This window comes from Phoxinus phoxinus, assembly GCF_949152265.1.
Source record: "Phoxinus phoxinus genome assembly, chromosome: 20".
NCBI lineage: Eukaryota > Metazoa > Chordata > Actinopteri > Cypriniformes > Leuciscidae > Phoxinus > Phoxinus phoxinus.
The window spans coordinates 31,327,241-31,352,048 of NC_136895.1; the positions used below are offsets into that span (position 1 = coordinate 31,327,241).

Sequence of the window (24,808 nt, forward strand, 5' to 3'; positions counted from 1 at the left end):
AACAACACGTAAAATCAGCCGTTTATCATCGGAGTCAAATCACCTTTATTTATACAGTGCTTTTTACAATACAGATCGCAGCTTTACTGAGATAACAGGAAAATAATGCAACAACGTTTGTTTCCAGAAGAAAATAGCGTCACAGTCCAGCTTAAGTAACTTCAGTGATGTTTAATTTTTGTTGTAAAAAAGTTATTAATTTAGTTCATTTATACATATCCGCTCTGGAGAAAACTGTGATGTCATCGTCCAGCTCAGTTCAGTTCTCATATAATGGTGTCAATGCAGGAGATCAATAATACTGTTGGATATTCAATTAAATGTCCCCGACGCTGAGAGACTCGTGAACTCACCCTGAGAGACTCGCTCTGGAACATGAAGACGCTGACGGCACGACTGCCCCGGGTCTGGATGGAGACGGTCAGGAGAGATTCGTACGGGCTCTCGTCCAGAACCGCCTGCAGGTCCAGAACGCTGCTCAGCGGCCACGACTCCAGCGCCTCCTGAAACATCCAGTGAGCGCGCTTTAACATCTCAGCGGTTTCCACCCGTCACTCTTCTGCTACCACTGAGACTTTCATATACTAAGGTATATTTTAAAGGTGAAGTGTGTAAGTTTAAGCGGCATCTAGTGGTGAGGTTGTGAATTGCACCCAACAGAAGTTACGGTGGCCGACAGGAAGTGATGTCATCGTCTGAGACAGCAGAGAGTAGCCAGTTAAGCAATGAGGTTTCTTTACAAAGATGAATTAAGAAATTAGGTTTACTTAATTATTCAGTAAAACTATATGTTATTGCGAATATTATTGAGACTTGTTCATCATTGTGTCAGTGTTTTATTCTCTGACTTTAGCTTTAGCTTCTTTACACGATGAACAACATACAGTAGTGGCAAACGCGTTTGTTTAAGCGCAAAATGGCCATTTCAATGTAAAGGGACCCGCGGTGTGTGTGTAGATAGAAATGCCTCATTCTAAGGTAATAAAAACAACGGTTCATTATGTAAGGTCTTTAAGTCGAGTCTCCTTTATTTGTACAGAGCTTTCTACAATACAGTGTTTCAACGCAGCTTAAAGTTATTAATTTATTTCATTTACATATATATAGCCGCTCTGGAAAAAAACGTGAAGTCGTCGCTTTATACACCACTCAAAACACAGTTATGTATATGATATTGCATTTCTGTCAACAGATCCTCCTAAATATTACACACTGCACCTTTAAAGTACCATGATACCTCCTGGCACCATTTTGTTCTTATACTATGGTATTTTACATGGTACTGTACGGTACAGAATCTGGTGTGGTAAAACCACGGTACTTGGGTTCACTTACACCGTATTGTAAAGTACGTGAAAAGAGATTCACCTTGGTCTCGATGTCGGACAGCACGAGCGCTGCGTCCCGCACCTCCAGGATCACGTCCTGCCCCCACACACGCCCCGTGGCGTCCAGATACTTCAGCCTCTCCACACAGTCGTCCACGTCACACACCTGCCGCCCGTCCAGCTCACAGGTGAACAGGTGCTGCGGAGGAGAGAGGAAGAGTGAGTGAGCGGTCACATGATGAAGATGATGAAGATGATGATGATGATGAGTCACCTCCACTCGGTGCTGGAACTGATGCATCTGTCTGTTAATGGACTCCGCATACTCCTTCCTCTGATCTACAGAAAACACACAATCATCATCAAACACACAAATACACAATCATCATCAAACACACAAATACAGTCATCAAACACACAAATACACAATCATCATCAACAACACAAATACACAATCATCATCAAACACACAAATACACAAATCAAACACACATATACACAATCATCATCAAACACACAAACACACAATCATCATCAAACACACAAATACAGTCATCAAACACACAAATACACAATCATCATCAACAACACATATACACAATCATCATCAAACACACAATCACCATCAACAACACAAACACAACAACAAACAAAAACACACAGTCATCATCAAATACACAATCATCATCAAACACACAAATACACAATCATCATCAAACACACAAATACACAATCACCATCAACAACACAAACACAACAACAAACAAAAAAACACAATCATCAAATACACACATACACAATTATCATCAAACACACAAATACACAATCACCATCAACAACACAAACACAATAACAAACAAAAACACACAGTCATCATCAAATACACAATCATCATCAAACACACAAATACACAATCATCATCAAACACACAAATACACAATCACCATCAACAACACAAACACAACAACAAACAAAAAAACACAATCATCAAATACACAAATACACAATTATCATCAAACACACAAATACACAATCACCATCAACAACACAAACACAATAACAAACAAAAACACACAGTCATCATCAAATACACAATCATCATCAAACACACAAATACACAATCATCATCAAACACACAAATACACAATCACCATCAACAACACAAACACAACAACAAACAAAAAAACACAGTCATCATCAAACACAAATACACAATCACCATCAACAACACAAACACAACAACAAACAAAAACACACAGTCATCATCAAATACACAATCATCATCAAAAACACAAACACAATAACAAACAAAAATACACAATCATCATCAAACACACAAATACACAATCATCATCAAACACACAAATACACAATCATCATCAAACACACAAATACACAATCATCATCAAAAACACAATTACAAACAAAAATACACAATCATCATCAAACACACAAATACACAATCATCATCAAACACACAAATACACAATCATCATCAAACACACAAATACACAATCATCATCAACAACACAAACACACAATCATCATCAAATACACAACAACAAACAAACACCAGGAGTTTTATTCGTTTAGTTTTTTATCAGTTGATAAAACCTCCAATAAAACATTATTATTATTATCATCCGTGTCCAGCGTCCAATCAGGAGCGCGTCTATAAATAGCACACGGTTATGTAAAGGTTAACCGACTAGCATCAGATTAGCGTGTGTTAATGATCCACTGGTGACGTCAGGACCAGTACTCACTGTATATTGATTTAGCGCTGGGTCTGGACAAACTCGACATCTGCGAGGACGTCTCATCCGCCGTCACGCTACAGGAGATAACACACTTAAACACACACACACACACACCTGGTGTTTAATATTACTCATGAATCAGATCTGACCCTCACCTGGACCGCAGCGATTCTGGGTAACCGCCGGACCAGCCGAACGGACTCGAACCCTGCAGCATCACTACAGCACCTGGGCACAGCGTCAGTCACCACTGTAGCACACACACACACACACACACACACAACCTGTAATACCAGGGTATTTGATATATAAATACATGGATACAGGGCATAAGACTTTTTGCCACACCTGCCAATGGCCGGTGACTAAAGAACATTTAACCAGAATAAATATTTTTTATTTAAAAAGAGACAGTATGACAAAACACCAATCAAAATTCACAATTATCTATTCCATTTTCGATACCACCGCTAAAACTATTAGCCTAACTAATATAGATCTAAAACATTACGACAAATAAAGAGTCAGTAATAACACAGAAATACAATACGACAAATACACATGAAATAAACTGGGGTTTTCAGATCGATCTAACGGCAGCTTTCGGGTCCAGAAATGTTTAATCTGTAAGTAATCAAATGTAAAGTAACACTGCATAGTCTTCACTGTATAAATTAAACGGATTAATCCTTATTTTATGTTAAAGTAATTCAGAAAAGAGCAGAGAGTGCTTTACTCACTATTCAGTTGTTTGATTAAAGGGGCTATGTGTAGTTTTTCTACTAAAATGAATGTATTATTGCCTGTGTGTGAAGGGGTTGTAATCTCACAATAAAATGATCCACTTGGCGGGTTTTGCTATTGCCTCTGAAAGCAAGTATTCCTATTTCTATGTGAAGTCTCCGGGTCGGATTTGCCGCGAAATCCAGTGCCGTGACTGAGACCTGCATGCGCTCGCCTCTCACCTCGTCTACTGACTGCACTCTACAGCGACGACACTGCAGCGTTATGACATGGAGTCTGCTAACACTAAGAAACGACCAGCACAACACACTCCAACACAAACTCCACATAATAATAATAAAAAACTAAAAAAAGCACGAGCACTCGCTTGTAAACGTATTGGTTGCAATCTGAAACATCACCGAGTTTTTTGTGATTGTTGCGGGCAAAAATCCTTGATTGTGCGGCATGTTTTCTTAAAAAATGCGATGGAATATGCGGGATATTTATGCAATTTTATGCGATGAAATTGCGGGAACTTGCAAAAATTGCGGTTTGATGAAAAAGAGAAAAACGATTTTTTCCCCCAACACCCTGTTCACTACGCTACTACTTTAATGTAAAGAGTAATTTCTTATTACTTCCTATGATAAGCAAGCATACTACTACAAGTTATGTAGCTTTACAAAATTAATATGCTACAACTTCTGTAAAAATGACAAAGTGGCAAAGTGGTTGTCCAGCGTCGACTTCCGCCTGTGGTCCGACACACAGTTGCACGGAGTACAAAATAATTTGCCCCACTGTCATGTAACGCTCTGGGAAACTGCGTTGCGCGGTCTTTTGCGCTTATGTTTGTTGGCAAAGGAGAATGATTTGCGGGCTTCATCATGGTTTCATCAGCATTACAGGGTTTGCATGTGTTTATATATAGGCCTATTTTTTTTTTATATAAAAATTACATAATCCATATAGAGATCGCACTGTCAGAGAGTTTGGGAATATTCACTCAGAATTTATACACATAAAACAGAGTTTTAAATTCACATTTTTTTAAAGAGAACAATACATTAAGGTTGTTTAAACCAATGAGCATTAAGCTGTGTCGTCAGCAAGTCGTTTCCCATCATGCTTTTGATCAGCGCAGTCGGTCGAGACAGAGCCATAGAGAGAGAGAGTTGCGACACTCTTTGATGTCGCCGCTGTGGCTGTCACGTGGTTCATGTACGCCCCAATAGTTCCAAAACATACGCTGGCTGTCATGTTATTCTATGGGACAGACAGCAGCGATTGCATTATTGAACGGTAAATATAAAATAAAACACATACCCAAGTACTTTTTCAGCTGTTATTGCATTTTATTAATATCAGTTTTGCATTTGGAGGGGCAACGAGGTACTGTATATTACTTAGATAAGTTTTAGGCTATATTTTTGGAGGGAAAAGCTTAGTGTTCATGGTCGCATGGGTAGTAGCACTGGCTTTAGCGGCTCTAACTTAACTTTTCCATATCATTCATCTGATGATGGACGTCTCATGATATTTATTTTAGCACAACTGGGCTGTATTAGGCTATTGATTCCCGTGATTTTGCTTATAAATTCCGATTCAGCCAGTAGCCTACCTTCGTGATCACACAAAGCGGTCTGCCGTGGCGGTCCGTTCAGAATTCGCATGGCTGATACAAATGAAGGTTTTCAAATAAAATATTTTTTATTAAACAAATGACAGACAACAAAAATGTGTGCTTGTGTGAACAAGAAAAACCAGGGGCAGGTGATCCATGAAACAGACAGGACTGGTGATGGCCATAACAATCCAAGAGTTCCAGCTTCACTCAAGACAATAAATGAAAAGTTAGTAGGCCTATATCCCAAAAAATCAATTAAATAAAAGTTGCTATAAAGGTGGTAGCGATGAATTACCGAACTAATCAGATATGCTACCTTCACAGCTGGCGAAGTCACGCTGGTAATGCTAGAAAATTGGTTGAAATAACCAAGATAAAATATAAATAATTACGCTGTGCATATACAAATGAAGACCAGTATAAGCATCGCAAAGGGCCTCTGAAACAATATAGACAGTTGACAATTCAAAAGAGGTCGATATTTCAGCAAGTTACCTCTGGAACAACTCGACGCGCAGCAATGCAAGTGAATGGGGTTCAACGCTCAAATGACAGTGTTTGGAACTAATCCGATCTCCACATCCCGGAAGTAGGCGGTTAAAAGCGCCGCCATTTTTTACAACGGAGGTCTATGGGAGTGTCGCAACTCTTTCTCTCTATGGCTCTGGGTCGAGAGCAACTGCGTGCAACTGCAGAATCCGACACATGCGCCTTGCGCTCGCGAGAGTGTTTTAACATACGTCAGCATGACATCAGAGACAGGCGGACCGCACTCGGACAGTTTTCTAACCGGCATGCATCTCGCGCTGATCGGTTCTGCGCAGATTTTGCTCATCTCAAACTAACCTAATCTGATCAATGGTGCAGGCTGCCTAGCAGCGTGAAAAAAAAAGGCAGCATGGGGAAACCCAGGCTAGTGGTACCATGGAATATCTCTCAAAATACCATAGTAGCCTATTACCAGGGGTAATTACCATCACTGTGCCATTGTATGGTGACACAAGTATGGTGTTTTTGTGACTATACCACAGTATTTACATGCCACTGTACGGTTAAGAATGTTGTGGTTTTTCAATGTATACTTTTATGGGAATACTATGGCATATTTCAAAGTACCACAGTAGACCATGTGATACCATGATAAAGTACCAAGGTACTTTTTGTGAGTATACCAACCACAGTATTGGTTTTTCAACGTATATTTAATATAATAACGTATAATACTGTGTTACTTTAGTACATTTGCATGGTAATGTAAGGTACAAGAATACCAAGTATTATCCTCTCTTCCAAAAACAAAGTACCATGGTAGGGTAGGCTACTATTTATTTATGGTATTTTACATGGTACAGAATATCATGGTTTTCAACAAATTTGCTATGGTAAAACCACAGTACTTGGGCTCACTTACACCGTATTTAAAATATGTAAAAAACACCATATTTCCAAGAACCTTAGGTAAAGTTTGATGGTATTACCATGATATTTTGGAACATTTGCGTAGTTACAGTGAGGAATGAACAGTGGTGAAGTTCAGCTGATCATCTTCTGGAAATATGCACAGGTTTATGAGCTCATAAATCATGATCTCTGTAATAATCGGCTGTGAGGAGCGTCAGGAATGTGACACTGTCCGTACGACAAGAAAACACGGAGAACGACACGACAAACCCGGCGAGAGCGTCAGCGATTCAACACCTCGTGATTCTGATTAATCATTTGATCATCAAATTAACCAGAATAGCTTTAATATGTGAGAGTGCCTGTTGATCTTTGAGAACACCTGAAGACGACTCCTAAACTAAACCTTACGTAAGTCTCCTGAAGACACACACCTGAGATCACCAGTTCTCGTCCAGCTAGTCATACAAACAACTCTTCCTGAGGAGATCAGATGTTATTAGAGATCTTTCTCACCTGTGTGTTGAGATCTCCTGTGGTTTCTCCGGGTCCTGTGTGTTAAATCATACTGAACGCACTCGTACTCAGACGTGATGGACGGAGGATCAGGAAACACATCCGTCGGACTCCAGGTCCAAAGTCTGACACGAGCTGAGAGCCGACGATCTTAAAGCAGCTCAGAGATCAGATGGGTGGAGACGTCCACCGACACACACCCTCGCCTCTCTGGACAAACCCCTACACTTCAGTAACTGAGAGACTTGAATAAGTGAGTTATCAAGCAGTGCTAAATCATATCAGAATTTCCACCTGAAACAACAAAAACTCACTTTGTGCATTTTTCATTTTATTTGATAAATCCAAGTAACATTATTACACAATTCTACATGACAGGATGAAATACATAATACGGTTAAAAAAACTAGATGATATTCAACCCCAAAAGTGCGAAACACCACATAAACCTGACAGTTTGATTAGAAGCGTGACATACATCAGCAGTAAAAACACAATAACGTGGTTAAAAGCTCATTATATAGTGTGTGAAACTGAAGCGATAAGCATGAGGAGTGAGTTCCCGCTGATAAAATAGCATCTAGGTACATGTTGAAGGCTAGACGTTTGCTGTGGCTGATCATTAACACACGCTAGACTTTGACCGCGCGACAGTCACACACTAAAGCCCTCAGAAGAAGCCCCGCAGCGCGTGTCGGGGTGGTTCTGGGTAAAGCCGCTGGTCACTGCGTCTGCAGCGCCTGTGTGAGGTGCAGGCCGGCCCCGGGCGGCAGGTGCCAGTTCTCCTGGCCCTGGTGTGTTTGCAGGAGCCGGTAAAGCTGCTTGAGGTGTGTGACGATGTTGTCTTTGATGTCGGGGATGGAGATCTGCAAGCGCACGCTTCCGCTGTCGAACGAGCGCGTGCAGTCGCCGGAAAACATCTCGCTGATCATGCGCGCCACCACCGGCACCACCTGCACACACAAACACGTTAGCACAACGCCGTTAGCATCGAGAAGATGATACTTACGTGTAAATATGGGAAATACGATCGGCTAAGTTCACACGCTAAGGCTAGCTTAGCTTCAAAGACAATTTTAGGCAAAAAAACAAAATGTTTTGAGTAGATAAACACGGCTTTGCTAAAAATAACTAGTTTCAATTTGTTGGTCCTATATGCTAAATTATATTTTTAACTGATTGGCAAGTAAAAAATTAAGCTAGTTATAGCCTTTCATTTCATTTATAAATATAAAAACATCATAAAATACAGCAATAAAATAACTAGGGATGCACCGATCATGATTTTTTACAAGCAAATGAACCGATACAGATTTTTCTCTTAGTTTGAGCAACAGATAAAGAATAAAATTATGTGCTAATATAAAATTATATTAGCTTGCTAACAGGCCTAAGAACATCTGTACACATCTGAACTAAGAGGCAACAACTGCATTTTAAATTAGATTGTATAGTTTCTAGATTTAAAGCAAAAATCTGAATGGTCTGACTACAGCTTTGTGAAATCATGCTACACAAGACAAAACCAAGATGTGTAAGTTCATAAGTCGACAGCATTGCTGAGTATGTTCTGCTTAAAACTGCAGTGAACCAAAGACAGTCTCAAAAACACGGTTTGAAATCGCTGGTGTTTCTGACGTCACACACTACCTTGTAACCAATCAGATCAACGTGTGATCGTCCACCAGTGGATCTCTGAGTGAGTGAGTGAGTGGAGGCGGGGCTCATTTGCATATTCATAAAACCGCACATACTAAATGAGGCAAGGGTGTCGAGTTACATTCAAGATATGCTTTTTTTCAAGGAAAAAACGTTTAAATATCTCATTTGTGATCAAAGATGAGCTTTAAGGGATAACATTATTGACTACAGGGGGACTATAAATAGGGGAATATATGTATCTTTTGCAAGAACCTAAAAAAATATTGTTTTTTATATAATAGACATTTTTAAATGAGTAGTTTTGTAACTCTATTTCATGGGATTGTAGTTCACCCTCACTAAAGCCGCTAGGTCTGTCTTTTTGTACGTTTTCAAAGTTTGTAATTTTGTGGTTCTCCTCATTGCTGGATGGTTTGGTTCATGGCTTATAAAGGGGGGCGGGCCCTAATGCACTCTCCAGTGCAGATAGACAGCCACGTGGCCCAGAATGCACCGCTTCACACGCCTCACCTGCACCGTGATGAGCTTCCTCTCTCGGGGTCTGCCGTCGGGCCACTCCTCCCCGAAACACAGGTGTATGTCGTACAGCGGCGGTTCAGAAGAAGACTGACTCCGCTGGTGAGTGATGACCCCTGCGCACACACACACACACACACACACACACAACAGCATCACAAACACCTTCACGCTTCACACACACAGGGTTCGTACAGATATATTGTAGAGAAAAAATCCAGGACTTTAAAGCACTACTTTTTTGGTTTTCAAGGACTATAATCAGAGATCGCACTTATCAAACAATAGCTTTAGGATTTAATTAAGGATTTTTAAAACGCAAATTATAGAAATAAGATATCCAAAATACAACGCATTTAATAATATATATTAAATGCGTTTATAATGGCTGCTATTGTTCAATAAATACTATTTTATATTATAATGTTGGAGTACTTCGTATCGAGGAAAGGTCAGACGGGCTGCAGTGTTAACTCAGCGTGAAAAGATTGCATTCATGTTTTATTTTTTTATATATATTGTATTTAAATAAATCAAGCACTTTTCCAGTACCTCTTCATGAACATGGCTGTTTTCCAGGACTTCAATTCCAAAAAGTGATGCGCGGGTTGATCCAAAATGAGCGGGTGCCTGCGATCATCCAAGGATACGAGTTATCCAAAAATATTTGTAATGATATTCGGGTCGCGGTCGGTCGGGTCGTTTGGAATAAAGATGCCAATTAAACCTTTATAATTTATATAGTACTAGACAATTTTCTGTGAAATACACAGGCCTACACTTTATTGTCTGAATAACTGGTGCGAAGATGACGCACGAGCAGTCTGCAGGCAGAGATGCAGGTGGGAAATCCTTATTTACCTTCTGAATGTTGAGCGCGTTATTAACTTTTGAATAAAAGCTGACGCGGGACAAAATGCCCGATTTCCCAACACGTTGAACTGAGCAATGCCATTGTGCCGCTTTCATAGGCTACTTTTAAACGCATATAGCTCAGTAATGTCAGATTTATGTATTTTCTGAGGGGGGGGGGGGGGGGATTTCTGTTGGTAAAGTCCGGGGAGAGACGCACACTTCGGTTAGACTGGATAAACACATGCAGCATCTTAATTGTTAAGAAAATAAAACAAAATAAATTAATAAATCAAGCGTTTATTACATAACACTAGGCGATATCATACAGCATTCAGAAAAATGCTGCGCCCGCACCCCTAGTTCCTCCGTCTATGGCCTAATGACGCTACGATGAGCATTTACTTTTGCTACTTTTCAAAAATGCGGGTCAGGAAGCGGGTCGGGTACAATATTTATTTCTTTTTTTTGTTTGAAATTTTAAATTTCAATAATTTTATGATTTTATAAAATAACCACACCTTTATTTCAAGTAAAAAAAATTTGACAGAAAAAAGGCCTATATTAAAATAATATTATCATCAATATATTATTCTTCATTCAGTTCTATGCAGCAGAATCAGATTGAACAGGTTTATTTTTTGACCTATTATCAAAATAAAGTAGTCCTACAAATTATTATCAGAGCATGAGCAGAGAGCGGATCAGTGAACAAGAGTAGCGTCATTTTACCAGCGTTGCACGACCACACACACACACACACACACACACACACACACACACACACACACGGGCTATTGCAAACAGAAACGAGAGCAGAGCAGAGTGAAACCTGACCGCTGAACACGGAGGGCGGGACGGCGTATTTCTGCCTTTTTTCTCTTTCGGACAAAAAAACTAAAAATGGCATTTTCAGCCGATAATTTTGGGCAGCTGAAACCCCGCTGCATCCCTGACCCCAGTGTGGAGCGTCTCACCGCTGAGGAAGGACTCCAGGCAGAAGAGCTTGACCTTGTGCTGGCGCTCGATGAGGTTGGGAGCGTTGGGATTGGGCGCGCAGGGCCCGGACCAGTACACCTTACACTGGCACAGGCGAATGGCGTAGATGTCGTGGCCGTTGACCTCCAGGATGAGCCCGCGGTCCATGACGTCCAGCAGCCGGCTGGTGAACACGCGCTGCTTGTCGTTGGTGATGTGTTCGGTGGGGGGGAAGCGCACCTGCTCCAGGCTCACCGGCCCGAACAGCTCCTCCTGGTTCACGATCGGCCCCAGGTCCCCGTAGAAGAGCCGGCAGCCCTGAGGGTTGCTCACGATCACCGGCGGACACACCTCCTTACCGCGGTAATAAAACTGCACCTCCAGATCCGTCACTGTCAAACACACACACAGTACATGATGGGTGTGATATGAGGATCAGGGGTATTGTTGTTAACTACAACTCAAACATTTCTGTTGATAGAAATAAAGCTGAAAACATAAACTGAGGGGGTGTGAGTGAGCGAGTGTGTGTGTGTTTCATAATGTGTGTGAGACAGAGTGTGTAACGTGTGTGTGCGAGTAGATAGTGAGTGTGAGAGTGGGTAATGTGTGAGTGTGTTACAAAGTTTAACGTGTGTGTGTGAGTGAGTGAGTGAGTGTAACATGTGTTTTTGTAATGTGTGTGAGTATAACGTGTGTTTGTGTAATGTGTGTGAGTGAGGGAGACGTGTTTGTGTAACATGCGTTTGTGTAATGTGTGTCAGTGAGGGAGACGTGTTTGTGTAACATGCGTTTGTGTAATGTGTGTCAGTGAGGGAGACGTGTTTGTGTAACATGCGTTTGTGTAATGTGTGTGTGTGTGTGAGAGAGAGAGAGTGTTACGTGTGTTAGTGTAACATGAGTGTAACATCTGTGTGTGTGTGTGTGTGTGTGTGTGTGTGTGTGTGTGTGTGTGTGAGTGAGTGAGTGAGTGAGTGAGTGAGTGAGTGAGTGAGTGAGTGAGTGAGTGTAACGTGTTTGTGAGAGAGAGAGACATCTGTGTGTGTTAGCGTAATGTGTTACAACTAGGGCTGTCAAACGATTAAAATATTTAATCGCGATTAATCGCATTAATGTCATAGTTAACTCGCGATTAATCGCACATTTTTATCTATTCTAAATGTCTCTTGATTTCTTATTGTCCCATTATTTTTTCTCATTTTATTGCTCTTATCAACATGGAAAAGTGGATCGGCTTGCTTTGTGCAAATGTTTTTTTATTGAAAACAAGATTGGCATTATACTGTTCAATTCCACACTGAAATTCTCACTTGGAGCAAATAATCTCTCACACAATGTAACACTGTCCATCAATAAAAGGGTGACAGAAATACTGACGAGGTAACGTTACTGATAGTGACGAGTGTGCTGAGATCGCATCAGCGGTGTGTGTGTGTGTGTGTGTGTGTGTGTGTGTGTGTGTGTGTGTGTGTGTGTGTGTGTGTGCTTGGCCATCAAGTGCTATTTTAGACTGGACGTGCTGCGATGATAGCTCAGTTCACAACGACAAAACACACAGATCACTTTGGTCTTGTCAACTAACCCATTTGGCAACTTTTTAAAAGTAAACTTTCCATTCAGAATCGGTATTGGCATCCATTTTGTCGTCTCGCGCTCATCATTCATCCACTCAAAACGTAACGTTAAAGCGGGTCGCACACCGGACGAGAAGCGCAGCGCCGCGTATTTAAAATCCGAACACATTATTCTCTATGAGTGTACACACACCGGCGGCGCCATTCTGCGTTTTTATTGCTGGCCATAAACGGAGAAAGTGCGCGTCCGATGTGCTAGACGCGCTCAGTTGTCCTAGACGCGGCTCGGCACTGCGCTTCTCGTCCACTCTTTGTCGGCTCGCAAGCCCAAACAAGTGTGTGCGGCGTGCTGTTTTGTTTTGTTTCTGGTCTAGCTAGATCCGGTGTGGCGTTGTAGTTTTAATAACTTTACTAGTTGCTGCAAAAGCATGTGAAAAAAACAACAAAGTTTGCTAGGCGTTAATCTCGCGATAAAAAAATTGACGCCGTTAACATGGGTTTGCGTTAACGCCGTTAATAACGCGTTTAACGGACAGCCCTAGTTACAACGTGAGTGAGTGAAACGTGTTTGTGTAAAAGTGTGGTAGTGTATTGTGTGTGTAAGAGAGAGTGTAACGTGTGTGTGTGTGTGTGTGAGAGAGTGTAACGTGAGTTAGTGTAATGTGTGTAACGTGTGTGTGTGTGAGAGAGTGTAACGTGAGTTAGTGTAATGTGTGTGAGAGAGTGTAACGTGTGTGTGAAAGAGTGTAACGTGAGTTAGTGTAATGTGTGTGAGAGAGTGTAACGTGTTTGTCTGTGGGTATGTGAGTGTAACATGTTAGTGTTGTGTGTGTGAGAGAGAGTGTAAACGTGCGTTAGTGTAACATGTGTGTCTGTGGGTATGTGAGTGTAAACGTGTGTGTGTGTGAAAGTGTAACATGTTAGTGTAACATCTGAGTGTGTGCACGCGAGTATGCGTTACAACGTGTGTGTGTGTGTGTGTGGTTACTGGGCAGAGAGCTGATCCAGGTCTCCGGGGTGGCGAACATGCCTTCGAAAGCCGAGGGCGTCTGGAGAGTGTGTGTGTGAGTGTGTGTGTGTGTGCGCGTGTGTAACGGGTGTGTAGTTACTGGGCAGAGAGCTGATCCAGGTCTCCGGGGTGGCGAACATGCCGTCGAAGGCCGAGGGCGTCTGTATCTCCGGCTGCATCTCCACGTCCAGCGGCTCCTTCTTCGGCCACACCTCGGCGGGGGGAGGGGGGGGAGGGCAGCTGGCCGGCGCCATCGGGGACACGGACCCGGGAGGAGTCCAGACCGGACTCACGCCTGCGCACGGACACACAGTCAGACACAACACACGTCACATTAAATACAGCAACACTTAAAGCTGCAGTCTGTAAGAATGACTAGTGGTGGAAATCGGTACTGCAGTCAGATTCAACATATCAGAGATCCCGCCCCGCCTCCTCAGACTCGACGCTCATATGGGTCGCCAGTTTGAGACACGCAACAGGAACGAGTGGACAATGAAGATTGGCAACGTGCAGTATCACAGACCAAAGCAATAACAAACATTCGAGTCTGGAAACACACATTTCAAAGTAACTGGGTGTAGAAGTGTTTCTCAAAGAAACGAGTATGTGAACTTCCTACTGTTATAGTATTATTTCCTCCAAATATGCAAACATATAGTATTTTTATGCTTTAGTAGAGTGAAAAAGTCACATACAGCACCATTAAAGGGGTCATCGGATGCCTATTTTCCACAAGTGTGTGTGATTCTTCAGGGTGTTCATGTAAAGTTTGTAACATACTTTGGTTAAAGTTCCTCAATGGTTGTGTAAAACAACACCCTTCACCTCCTCAAACACAGCTGTGTTCACAGCGGCCCGTCCCGGTGCATGTCTCTTTAAATGATAATGAGCAACTGCTCTTCTGTGAGGCGTCGAAATACGCAAATACGGGAAATATGCAAATACGGGAAATATGCAAATACGGGAAATATGCAAATACAGGAAATATGCTACTACAGGAAATATGCAAATATGGGAAATATGCAAATACAGGAAATATGCAAATACGGGGAAAATGCAAATACAGGAAATATGCTAATACGGGACAGTCCGTCAGCAGTTGTGGGCGGAGCATGAGCATTATGACATCATATTGCTCAGAAAATCCAAACACTTGATTATTGAGAGTGTTTCGGCTTTTTGAGGATAACAAAAAGAGGAGTGAATGGATTGTTTTCATTGTATGGAGGTTGTGTCCACACACACTGTAAAGACACATTCATACGCATATAAAAGTGAATTTAGCATCCGATGACCCCTTCACACCAACAGCTGTAAAGAGTTTGAGACGGGTTTCTCCCAGTACCGTGAGGTGGATATGGTGGAGGAGGTTCAGGAGTGTCGGGGATGTCGTCTTCCTCGCCGTCGGTCTCATACGTGGTCACTGAACCTGAGACACACAGAGTTCACCAAACACTTGCACACTGCATGCATACTCTTATTTCTTAATAATAATAATATAAAAAAGTCATATTTAGTAATACAAGTAAATTTTTTTTTGACTACATTTATGCATTTTTCCTCTACAAAAGAGGAAATGTGTCAATATTCATACTTTACAATGCCAGGTTTATTAGGCAAATAGGATTTATAGAATAGGAAGTTGCATGAATATGTATGCCTGAAAAGTATGTGTGTGTGTGTTACCTGGGTTACTGATGGTCTGAGGAATATCACACACGTCGTAGATCTTCAGCGGGTTCATGGGAACCTCTTTGGTCCCGTCGTAGATGAGGTTGAACTCGCGGCTCTTGTTCAGCGCGCATCTCAGCTGAGCTTTCCATTTAGCCGGATCCGGCTCGTCCACGCCTTCCTGATACTTCCCGGTCTCCACGGCCCAGGCCTGGCAAACACACACACATCAGTCCCGGCAAACACACACGCATCAGTCCCGGCAAACGCACACGCATCAGTCCCGGCAAACGCACACGCATCAGTCCCGGCAAACGCACACGCATCAGTCCCGGCAAACGCACACGCATCAGTCCCGGCAAACGCACACGCATCAGTCCCGGCAAACGCACACGCATCAGTCCCGGCAAACGCACACGCATCAGTCCCGGCAAACGCACACGCATCAGTCCCGGCAAACGCACACGCATCAGTCCCGGCAAACGCACACGCATCAGTCCCGGCAAACGCACACGCATCAGTCCCGGCAAACGCAGCAAAAACAGTCCCGGCAAACACGCACACATCAGTGTTGGCAAACACGGTCCCAGCAGACACGCACGCATTGGTCCCGGCAAACACGCACGCATCGGTCCGGGCAAACCCGCACGCATCGGTCCTGGCAAACACGCACGCATCGGTCCCGGCAAACACGCACGCATCGGTCCCGGCAAACCCGCACGCATCGGTCCCGGCAAACCCGCACGCATCGGTCCTGGCAAACCCGCACGCATCGGTCCCGGCAAACCCGCACGCATCGGTCCCGGCAAACCCGCACGCATCGGCCCCGGCAAACCCGCACGCATCGGCCCCGGCAAACCCGCACGCATCGGCCCCGGCAAACCCGCACGCATCGGTCCCGGCAAACCCGCACGCATCGGCCCCGGCAAACCCGCACGCATCGGTCCCGGCAAACCCGCACGCATCGGTCCCGGCAAACCCGCACGCATCGGCCCCGGCAAACCCGCACGCATCGGTCCTGGCAAACACGCACGCATCGGTCTCGGGCCTGTACCATAAAGCCGGTTTAGGTGGATAGCCAGGTATGTTTCAGATTAGTTTGTGCCAACCCTGGGTTTTAGGCTCCATGAAAGTGGTTTGGCTTTTAGCGTGTTCATCGCCATAGTAACTCACGCTCCGCGGCTAACCTGGTGCGGGTCAGCTGATGTTCCAGGTAAGAGATCTCAAACTGAACTTGGACCAATGAGCTGTGAGCAAAGTGTCACATGTCTGATGCGATAGTCACTCCCCCTGTTTCTACTCCACATTAAAGATCACTACACAGCAAATGATTTTAAAGACAAAATCATCAGTCTTTTAGTAATGCTTATTTAGAATAATTTTGTATGATTTAGATATTATCTATGTAATTATTATACCCTTAATCGATCACACATGCACAATTTTAGTTTATCAATTATTTTTACGCACAGTTTAAATGAATAAATATATAAAGGTAATATAAACTCGCTTTAGAATCAATAGATGACGCTACAAAATGACTATATGAGCTTATGTTCAATTCTCTCTATACCTTTACCAACTGTATAAACTTCACAAGTTTTTCTTGCACTGATATAGCAAGACTTTTTATTTTAGTTGTCCTCTTTCATAGACAGATATTTTCTTCTTGCTGTGTAAATGTGCAGTTTCTCTGCATGTGATTGGCTGTTGGCTACTGATGTCACTCCTAAACTCAGTATAAAGCCTGAGTTGACCGAGAGAGTTGATGATCCTGGTACCAACAAAGCCTGGTTGGATTGGTTTAGTTTTGTCAACTCGAAACTAATCCTGTAACCCTGAGTTTGTTCAACTGCCATCATGGTACAGACCCCCGGTCCCGGGCCTCAGGATCCCCGACACTCACCTTAAAGATGGTGTTTTCCTCCTCCTGCTGGGGTGTGTGACGCGTGGCGTGTTTCCACGGGATCTGGAAGCGCTTGGCCTCGCGGTCGAGCCACACCAGACCGGGAAACGTCCCGTTCTCCACCTGAGACACCAGCCAGGGCTTGAGCCGGACCCGGCGCGGGTGAGACGACATGAACAGCTTCTGGAAAACACACAGCAATGATCAAACTGACCCTCATATCCTGCAGAATAAACCACCGCCTGTGAATTTAACACAGAAACACTTTTCAATTGCTTTGGTTCATTTATTTTGTCTGTAAATTTTCAGTCATTTACTTGTTTATTGTATGTGTGTAAGTGACTTTTAAATAGTGTTAAAAAAGTATTATACATTTAATAAAATATATAACAGGTCATATAGTAAATTGAATAAAAATAATGAGAATAAAAACATTATTATCATTAGCAGCAGCATTAGCCTAAACAGCATTTTAATGTATAGAGTTTCATTGAATATTTAATTTGACTGAAAACACAGCAGGCCCGATCAAGCTCATAATAATCATTATTTATTATCATCATTTATTCAGCGATTTATTCATATAATATGTAATCATATAATCGGAAATAAGCGTCAGATAAACCGATAAAGAGCCGGTGATTCGATATTCGATGCTAAATCACGGAAACTTTCTTCGCCGCCGATTAAAACACTTACATGCCGATAGTAGATCATATTTGAGCGCATTACATTGTTTGAATTAGAGTAAAAATCCTGTAAATATTAAATATAAGTGTGATATAAATGTTAATGAGTCTCACCTGAGGGTTTCAGGAAGCGTCAAACAGGAAAAAAACACCAATCCTGCGGCCTTTACCGCCAAAACGAGCCGGTTTATGAATAAACGTGGTTAAAGTCCGTGAGTATCGGTCATAAACCGCATAATGTGCACACACACTCGCAGTGTGTCCGTGTGAAACTGTGTGAAGCGCGTTTCGTGTGTGTTTGAATCTCTGCTCGCGAGTTTCACCGTCAGCCGAAACTCAGGTAGAGCGGTGACGTCACGCGCATTTCTGTGACTCTCGCGCGCGCGCACACACACACACACACACACACACACACACACGGGCGCGCGCACACATGAATGAAAACACTCACACAGGCCTACATATCCTAGTGGGAATCATCATTCACATTCCTCGTTCTTTATAAATCATTATTATGCTTATTTAAGTTACATTTAATTTTACTTAAATACAAACCCTTTTAAGTTTCATTTTACTCAGTCATTCAGGATAGGCAAAAATATAAATAAAAATATTTTAAAAATATGATTTCTCATATTTTCCATATCCCACATTCGATACGGCTCATCTGCATGGACAGGTGTGGTAGTGCACAAAATATTCATCCACTTGTCAACATAGACCCTTGACATAAACTGACCCGACTGAATTCAGTGTGTGTGTGTGTGTGTGTGTGTGTGTGTGTGTGTGTGTGTGTGTGTGTGTCAAACTCAGTTCCTGGAGAGACACTGACAAAAACTCAAAGATCCAGCTAATCAAGGGTGCTTCTCATTTCTCATTTGTGCATCCTCGTTTCCTTTCCTAGTGTTCTCCATCCCCTTATGAAGCGAGAAAACAAGACACCTGTACACTAAAAAAAATTTGGAGTAGGATTTACTTGGAAAAAAAGCTAGGAAACTATTTTCACTCAGAAAATGCTAGTAAATTTACAAAGATTTGCCAAGTAAAAACCTAAACATATTTATCAGTAGCTTTAATTAGAAATCTTTAAGTTAAATTGACTTGGAATATGGAATTAAGTAAACTTTACTTAACCTAGTTAAGTAAAAGTAACAAAGAAAATAAGTCATTTTAACTTGGCTAGTTAAAAGGTTGATTAATATCGATTTAGTTGAAATTTCCTTTGCATTACATTTCACTCAAACAATTTTATTGAATTATACCAGTATGTGCTTTACTTAGAGTATCTCAATACTTGGTAGACAATACACAATGGCGGTAACATTTGATGGATCGTTTTTTGTGTTTGAATGTGTCATTTTGAGCAGAAAATTTACTCGAAATGTCACAAAATGGCAAGTTACTAATCCTGACAACAAAAGCAATGATAAAACAGTGTAAATACAGCTGGAAACCACTGAAAAAATTAACCTCATTAATTATTCAAGGTCCAGTGCATGATGGGAACCCCAGTATCATAAAAGTTGAGTAATTTTTACTTAATTTTATTGAGTTGATATTTAAGCTTTCATTTCTACTCACTTGAATTAAGAACTGATATGGAATTTACTTAGTTTTTTTTTTATTCTTGCCTGAACTAACTTTTTCATGTAAATTACATTGTTTTTTTTCAGTAGTATTTACTTCACCAAAAAATCATTTTTTTGCAGTCCCAAATGGCACACTTCACACGCACTTCCGGCATTATTCACGTCTCATGGTGAACACGGCGGCCATTGTAAGTCCACAAGATATGAAGCGTGTCATTTGGGACAGGACCAAAGCAGCATTACGTCATGAAAGTGTGGACGCGTTGGAAGACCGCGAGTGCACTGCAAAAAATGCTTTTCTTACTTGGTATTTTAGTCTTGTTTCCAGTCCAAATATCTAAAGATTCTTAAATCAAGATGCATTTAGATGAGTAAAATTACATAAGATATTAAGTCTTGTTTTCTGGGGAAATAAATCAAAATGAAGTGAGTTTTTGCTTAAAACAAGCTAAATTATCTGCCAATGGGGTCAGAAAAATAATGTTGTTTCTGTTTGAATTAAGATTATTTTTCTGACCCCATTGGCAGATAATTGCGCTTTTTTTTAAGCAAAAACTCACTTAAAGGTTGTGTAGGTAAGAATTGTCTAAATATTTTTTTTTCAAATTGGCTTAAACTGTCTTTATATACCAATACATAATTAAAATGTAAGTACTTTGAAAAAGAGAGTATAAAAATTTAGTGACTCTAGTGTATTTAATCTTCAATAAACACAGCTCATTAATTCCTACCGGGACGAAACAAGTGATTGGCTTGCACGACTGTCACTCTCCGTCGCCATGACTACCGCCGCTATTATTGGCCCCGCCCACGTGCGCGCAGTCGCGCACCCGTTTTTAGGCGGGAGTGAATGGAATTAATGAGCTGTGTTTATTGAAGATTAAATACACTAGAGTCACTCAGTTTTTATACTCTCTATTTCAGAGTACTTGCATTTTAATTATGTATTGGTATATAAAGACAGTTTAAACAAATTTGAATACAAGTTTTTTTTAGACAATTCTGACCTACCCTACCTTTAAGTCTTGTTTTCTGGGGAAATAAATCAAAATTAAGTGAGTTTTTGCTTAAAACAAGCTAAATTATCTGCCAATGGGGTCAGAAGAATAATGTTGTTTCTGTTTGAATTAAGATTATTTTTTTGACCCCATTGGCAGATAATTGCGCTTTTTTTAAAGCAAAAACTCACTTAATTTTGATTTATTTCCCCAGAAAACAAGACTTAATATCTTATGTCATTTTACTCATCTAAATGCATCTTGATTTAAGAATCTTTAGATATTTGGACTGGAAACAAGACAAAAATACTAAGTAAGAAAAGCATTTTTTGCAGTGTGTTCATGGGACAGGGCAAAAATTGAGCATTATTACAGGTTACAAAATCAGGAAAATATCATTAAAATGGCACAGTGAGACTTTGGAGTTGCTGGATGTAAGAAGATGACCAAATAAAACATCTTTGCATAACAAGTAAAATCTGATTGTGATGAGAATGTGCGTATATAAAGATATAAAAACAGACTTTTATGTGAGCGTTCCCAGAAGAGATGAGACACAGATTCCTCTTCAGCAGCACAGAAGCAACACAGAGAGTCAATATCAGGACACATTTATTTTAAATAGAGCTTCACAGGATAACAAATATGCAGTAATTTGTAACATACATTGCTTATCTTATTGGTTATTAAATATTTAGACAACAGTCACACTTTCTTCCGTGGAATTATGACAAACTGGCCATTCCAGTCGAACACAGTGTGTGTGAAATAACGGCCTAATTCTCCTGTTCCGACCAGAAGAGTTGGATAACTAATATATATATATTCCCAATCCTGGAATGAAACCGATGAGCTACTGATGAGGAAGACTATGGAAGAGTTATGGAGTTGCTCCATGAGGAATAGCATCCATTACAACAGCAAACTCTGGTGGAGTGACATGCTCTTATATTATATTATATTATATTATATTATATTATACCTGCTCAAAAACTCTGGACAGGAATATAATGTCCATCAGCATTGATTAATTGAGAGGCCAAAATAATTTAATTATTGACCCAATTTTTTAAATAAAGAATATCACAATTATTCCAAATAAAATAATGATGAGGACTGGCCAAAAACACTGAAGAGACACAACAAGAGAGACTTCCCAGCTTAGAGAAAACAACATTAGGAGGAATATTCCTGAGTGGAACGGGATTTGTTACGTAACCAATTTATCCTGAAAGTATTATTTAAGGAAGTAAAATCTAGAAAGATTCATATTTATTAATAACCACAGTCTTTTTGACGTAATGCCGTCAAAATACAGAATTACTTTTGTATTTTTCATAGAACATCAAATAGCCTACAATATTTGTGTAAGTGAAGCTCGTTACCTCTAGGGGGGTCCGGAGGACATGCACCCCCGGATGAAAATTTAGTACATTTTAAAGATAAACTCATTAATCTGGTGCACTTTGAGTCACGTTAATTTACTGAAGACTACAAATTATATTATAATATTATTCTCAATATGTAGGCTACACATTCATATTAACCCACCTGTGCCTTATATGATGAAAACGGCTTCGTTCATGTTTTGTGTCCCCTCACAATGACAGTAACGTTAGCCTTAACTAATTATTACATTAAGTTACATGAATCACGTTACATAGGCCTTTTCAGTTAAAAATGGCGAAATTAGACACAGTTTATCAGTTTGTCTAATTATTTCTAACATGTATGACCTAAAACAGCTGTCAAATATGAAATGTTTTTTTTAGCTACTTACATCATATCTCGCACTTGAGCATAAACTACTGACGCGTCTCGCGCTGCTGCTAACATTCTTGAACATAAAGCCCGCCTACTTTGATTCGATTGGTTATCTCAATTATTCTGACATTGACGGGCAGTGACGGACCAATGAGGCTCAGATGAACACACACACCCTCCTGTCCTCTGTTTCTGACGTGCGCTCGGTACGAAGCTATCTGGACGTGTGTGTGTGTGTGTGTGTGTGTGTGTGCCGCGCGTATATCATATTCATTTGAAACAGCAACCCAGAATATCTGTCACAAGCATTGATTAAAACAATTATGACAATAATTACATGAAAAAAACAACAACAAAAAAACGACTTAAATTTTGCCTACGGGCTTGCAGGCTAATATCTTATCATCATTATTAACAATGCAAACAGGCCGAGGGAGAAACGAGGAAGCATTAGATCTGAAAGATCTTCAGGATAACTCGAATAATAATAATAATGTTGGAGGAGGCTGGAGCTAAACTCTGGGACTGGGACTATTCAACATTACAGCGCCACCCTCTGGCTGAATAACGCAAGGACACCAACCCTCGTAGCCTACAAAAGTTTCCATGATAAGAATCTGAAACTTCAATTATTATCTCATTAATATATATATGAAATAAGAATTTTGAATAATGAAAATGTTTGTAGGTCTATATGCTTTTTCTATTCATCAGAGTTAAAGAAAGAAGCGTATGCCATTTCATTTCTGGTTTATGAAGAAAGGGGCGTGACACCATAGACAGTATATAAGAGCGTGACACAGGTGAGTCTCGTCTTTCTTTCGGTTTTGATTTCAGTGTTGGTGTTGAAATGGCGTCGAGTTCAGGTAAGAATCAAATTAAGGTACAAATATAACCTGAAGGAATGTTACCTTAATGATTTGTGCAGTTTTATGAAATATTAACCGACAATAGTTTACTTTGTTTAGTTATTTCACGCTCGTATTTATTTATAAATGTGACATTGAACACCAGGAAGAAGAATAACCGATGCATATTAAAGGCTACATCTCACATATGCTACATTTTTACACACCAGCTGTTATCTAGGCCAATGTTATTATAGTTTTGCATTCTTAAATTCGAATTAACAACCAAAGCTAGACATTTAAATGTAAGCTTAGTGACGCAAACGTAGCGACACAATCTTAAAGCGTGTTGAGCTGGATCAGAAGTGTAATAGTGAAATAATGCAAATATACGCCAAAATGAAGCAGTCAAGCCTTTTTACTCCATAAATCAACACAAGCTCCGATCGAGGGCAAAGGGCATGCAGTGTTCACTTCTCCCTGAGCACGTGATTGTTGAAGTTCACTACTGGACAAAATGCGTTCAGATTCGTAATATATGCCTAGGCTACATTGCATTTCGGAGGATCGATATAAAGACCAATGAGAACATTGTGTAATGCGACTGCAGTACTTTATTATCTTATATTTAATATTTATACTCTGTGTCACTTTCATGAAAATAAAGTCATACATTTTTTTAAATGCTGTTTTAAAAAGAACGGTCTTGATGGGGGAGGAGTCAATTAAGCCACGCCCAGCTCCTCATCAATATCGATTTTAATGAGCGCTATTAAATGTGAAGCAAAAGACCGCGGACTTCAGACACTTCTCAGAATAGTTCAGATTCAGAAGATAAAACTGGTCCTCTCGTATCCTGCTATTGGTCAGGAGATCTACTTTGGTGGCTAAGCCCCTGATTATTGTTAAAAGCCCCTGAACTTTTTGAAGATTAGGTTATTATGTGTAATGTTATAGTCTTTTTTACAGTATTCGTTGAATAAATAATAAGGGTAGTAGGCTATATAAAACATATATATATATTTATTTTTTTAACTACATGAAACATTGTTGAATGTATGTACAGCTGGTGTGTAAATAGTGGTTTGTTTGTGAAGACTCTTTGTCATTTAATTGGTGATAAAATAATTAATTTTTGTATGATTGTGTCAAGTGTTTAATTGTTGATTGATTAAAGATGTGTGTGTGTGTGTGTGATTTTTTTTTTTTTCAGTAGCAGGCAGAAGAAGTCCAGACTTTGATCGTCCTAACAGTAAGTGAATTAAATCACTGGCAGTGATATTAAGATGTCAACTTGAAATATTTATGTGTTCCTTTAATGAAACATTATATGGGTAAAGGCTCGTTCACACCAAGGAGAATAACTATAAAGATATAGTTCTAAAAAATTG

The 24,808-nt window shown here is 40.6% G+C and overlaps 3 protein-coding genes across 8 annotated transcripts in view; 1 reads left to right on the plus strand and 2 right to left on the minus strand.

The window, feature by feature from the left end:
• eps8l3a (EPS8 signaling adaptor L3a) overlaps window positions 1–7,489 on the minus strand; it is a 23,615-nt gene extending 16,126 nt beyond the window's left edge. The window contains exons 1-6 of the mRNA XM_079592989.1: window positions 7,359–7,489; window positions 3,244–3,338; window positions 3,095–3,162; window positions 1,603–1,667; window positions 1,369–1,527; window positions 354–503 (exon numbers count right to left, since the gene is read on the minus strand). Of these exons, the coding sequence (XP_079449115.1) occupies window positions 354–503; window positions 1,369–1,527; window positions 1,603–1,667; window positions 3,095–3,162; window positions 3,244–3,305 (504 nt within the window). The 5' untranslated portion in view covers window positions 3,306–3,338; window positions 7,359–7,489. The remainder of the gene's footprint in view (window positions 1–353; window positions 504–1,368; window positions 1,528–1,602; window positions 1,668–3,094; window positions 3,163–3,243; window positions 3,339–7,358) is intronic.
• A 180-nt stretch (window positions 7,490–7,669) lies between these two features.
• Window positions 7,670–18,831, minus strand: irf6 (interferon regulatory factor 6). Its single transcript, XM_079593888.1, has 8 exons — window positions 18,333–18,831; window positions 17,530–17,712; window positions 15,639–15,834; window positions 15,298–15,381; window positions 14,050–14,244; window positions 11,366–11,758; window positions 9,531–9,652; window positions 7,670–8,311 (listed from the first exon to the last, which is right to left on the minus strand). The coding sequence occupies exons 2-8, from the start codon at window positions 17,701–17,703 to the stop codon at window positions 8,081–8,083; spliced, it is 1,395 nt and encodes a 464-aa protein (XP_079450014.1). The 5' UTR covers window positions 17,704–17,712; window positions 18,333–18,831; the 3' UTR covers window positions 7,670–8,080.
• A 4,555-nt stretch (window positions 18,832–23,386) lies between these two features.
• LOC306988307 (uncharacterized protein) overlaps window positions 23,387–24,808 on the plus strand; it is a 45,385-nt gene continuing 43,963 nt past the window's right edge. For 2 of the 6 annotated variants that reach the window (XM_079593191.1, XM_079593195.1), the window contains exons 1-2: window positions 23,388–23,435; window positions 24,631–24,669. In XM_079593191.1, coding sequence (XP_079449317.1) covers window positions 23,420–23,435; window positions 24,631–24,669 — 55 coding nt within the window. In that variant the 5' untranslated portion in view covers window positions 23,388–23,419. Of the gene's footprint in view, window positions 23,453–24,630; window positions 24,670–24,808 lie in introns of all 6 variants that reach the window. The other 4 variants (XM_079593192.1, XM_079593193.1, XM_079593196.1 and 1 more) reach the window with 4 other exon arrangements.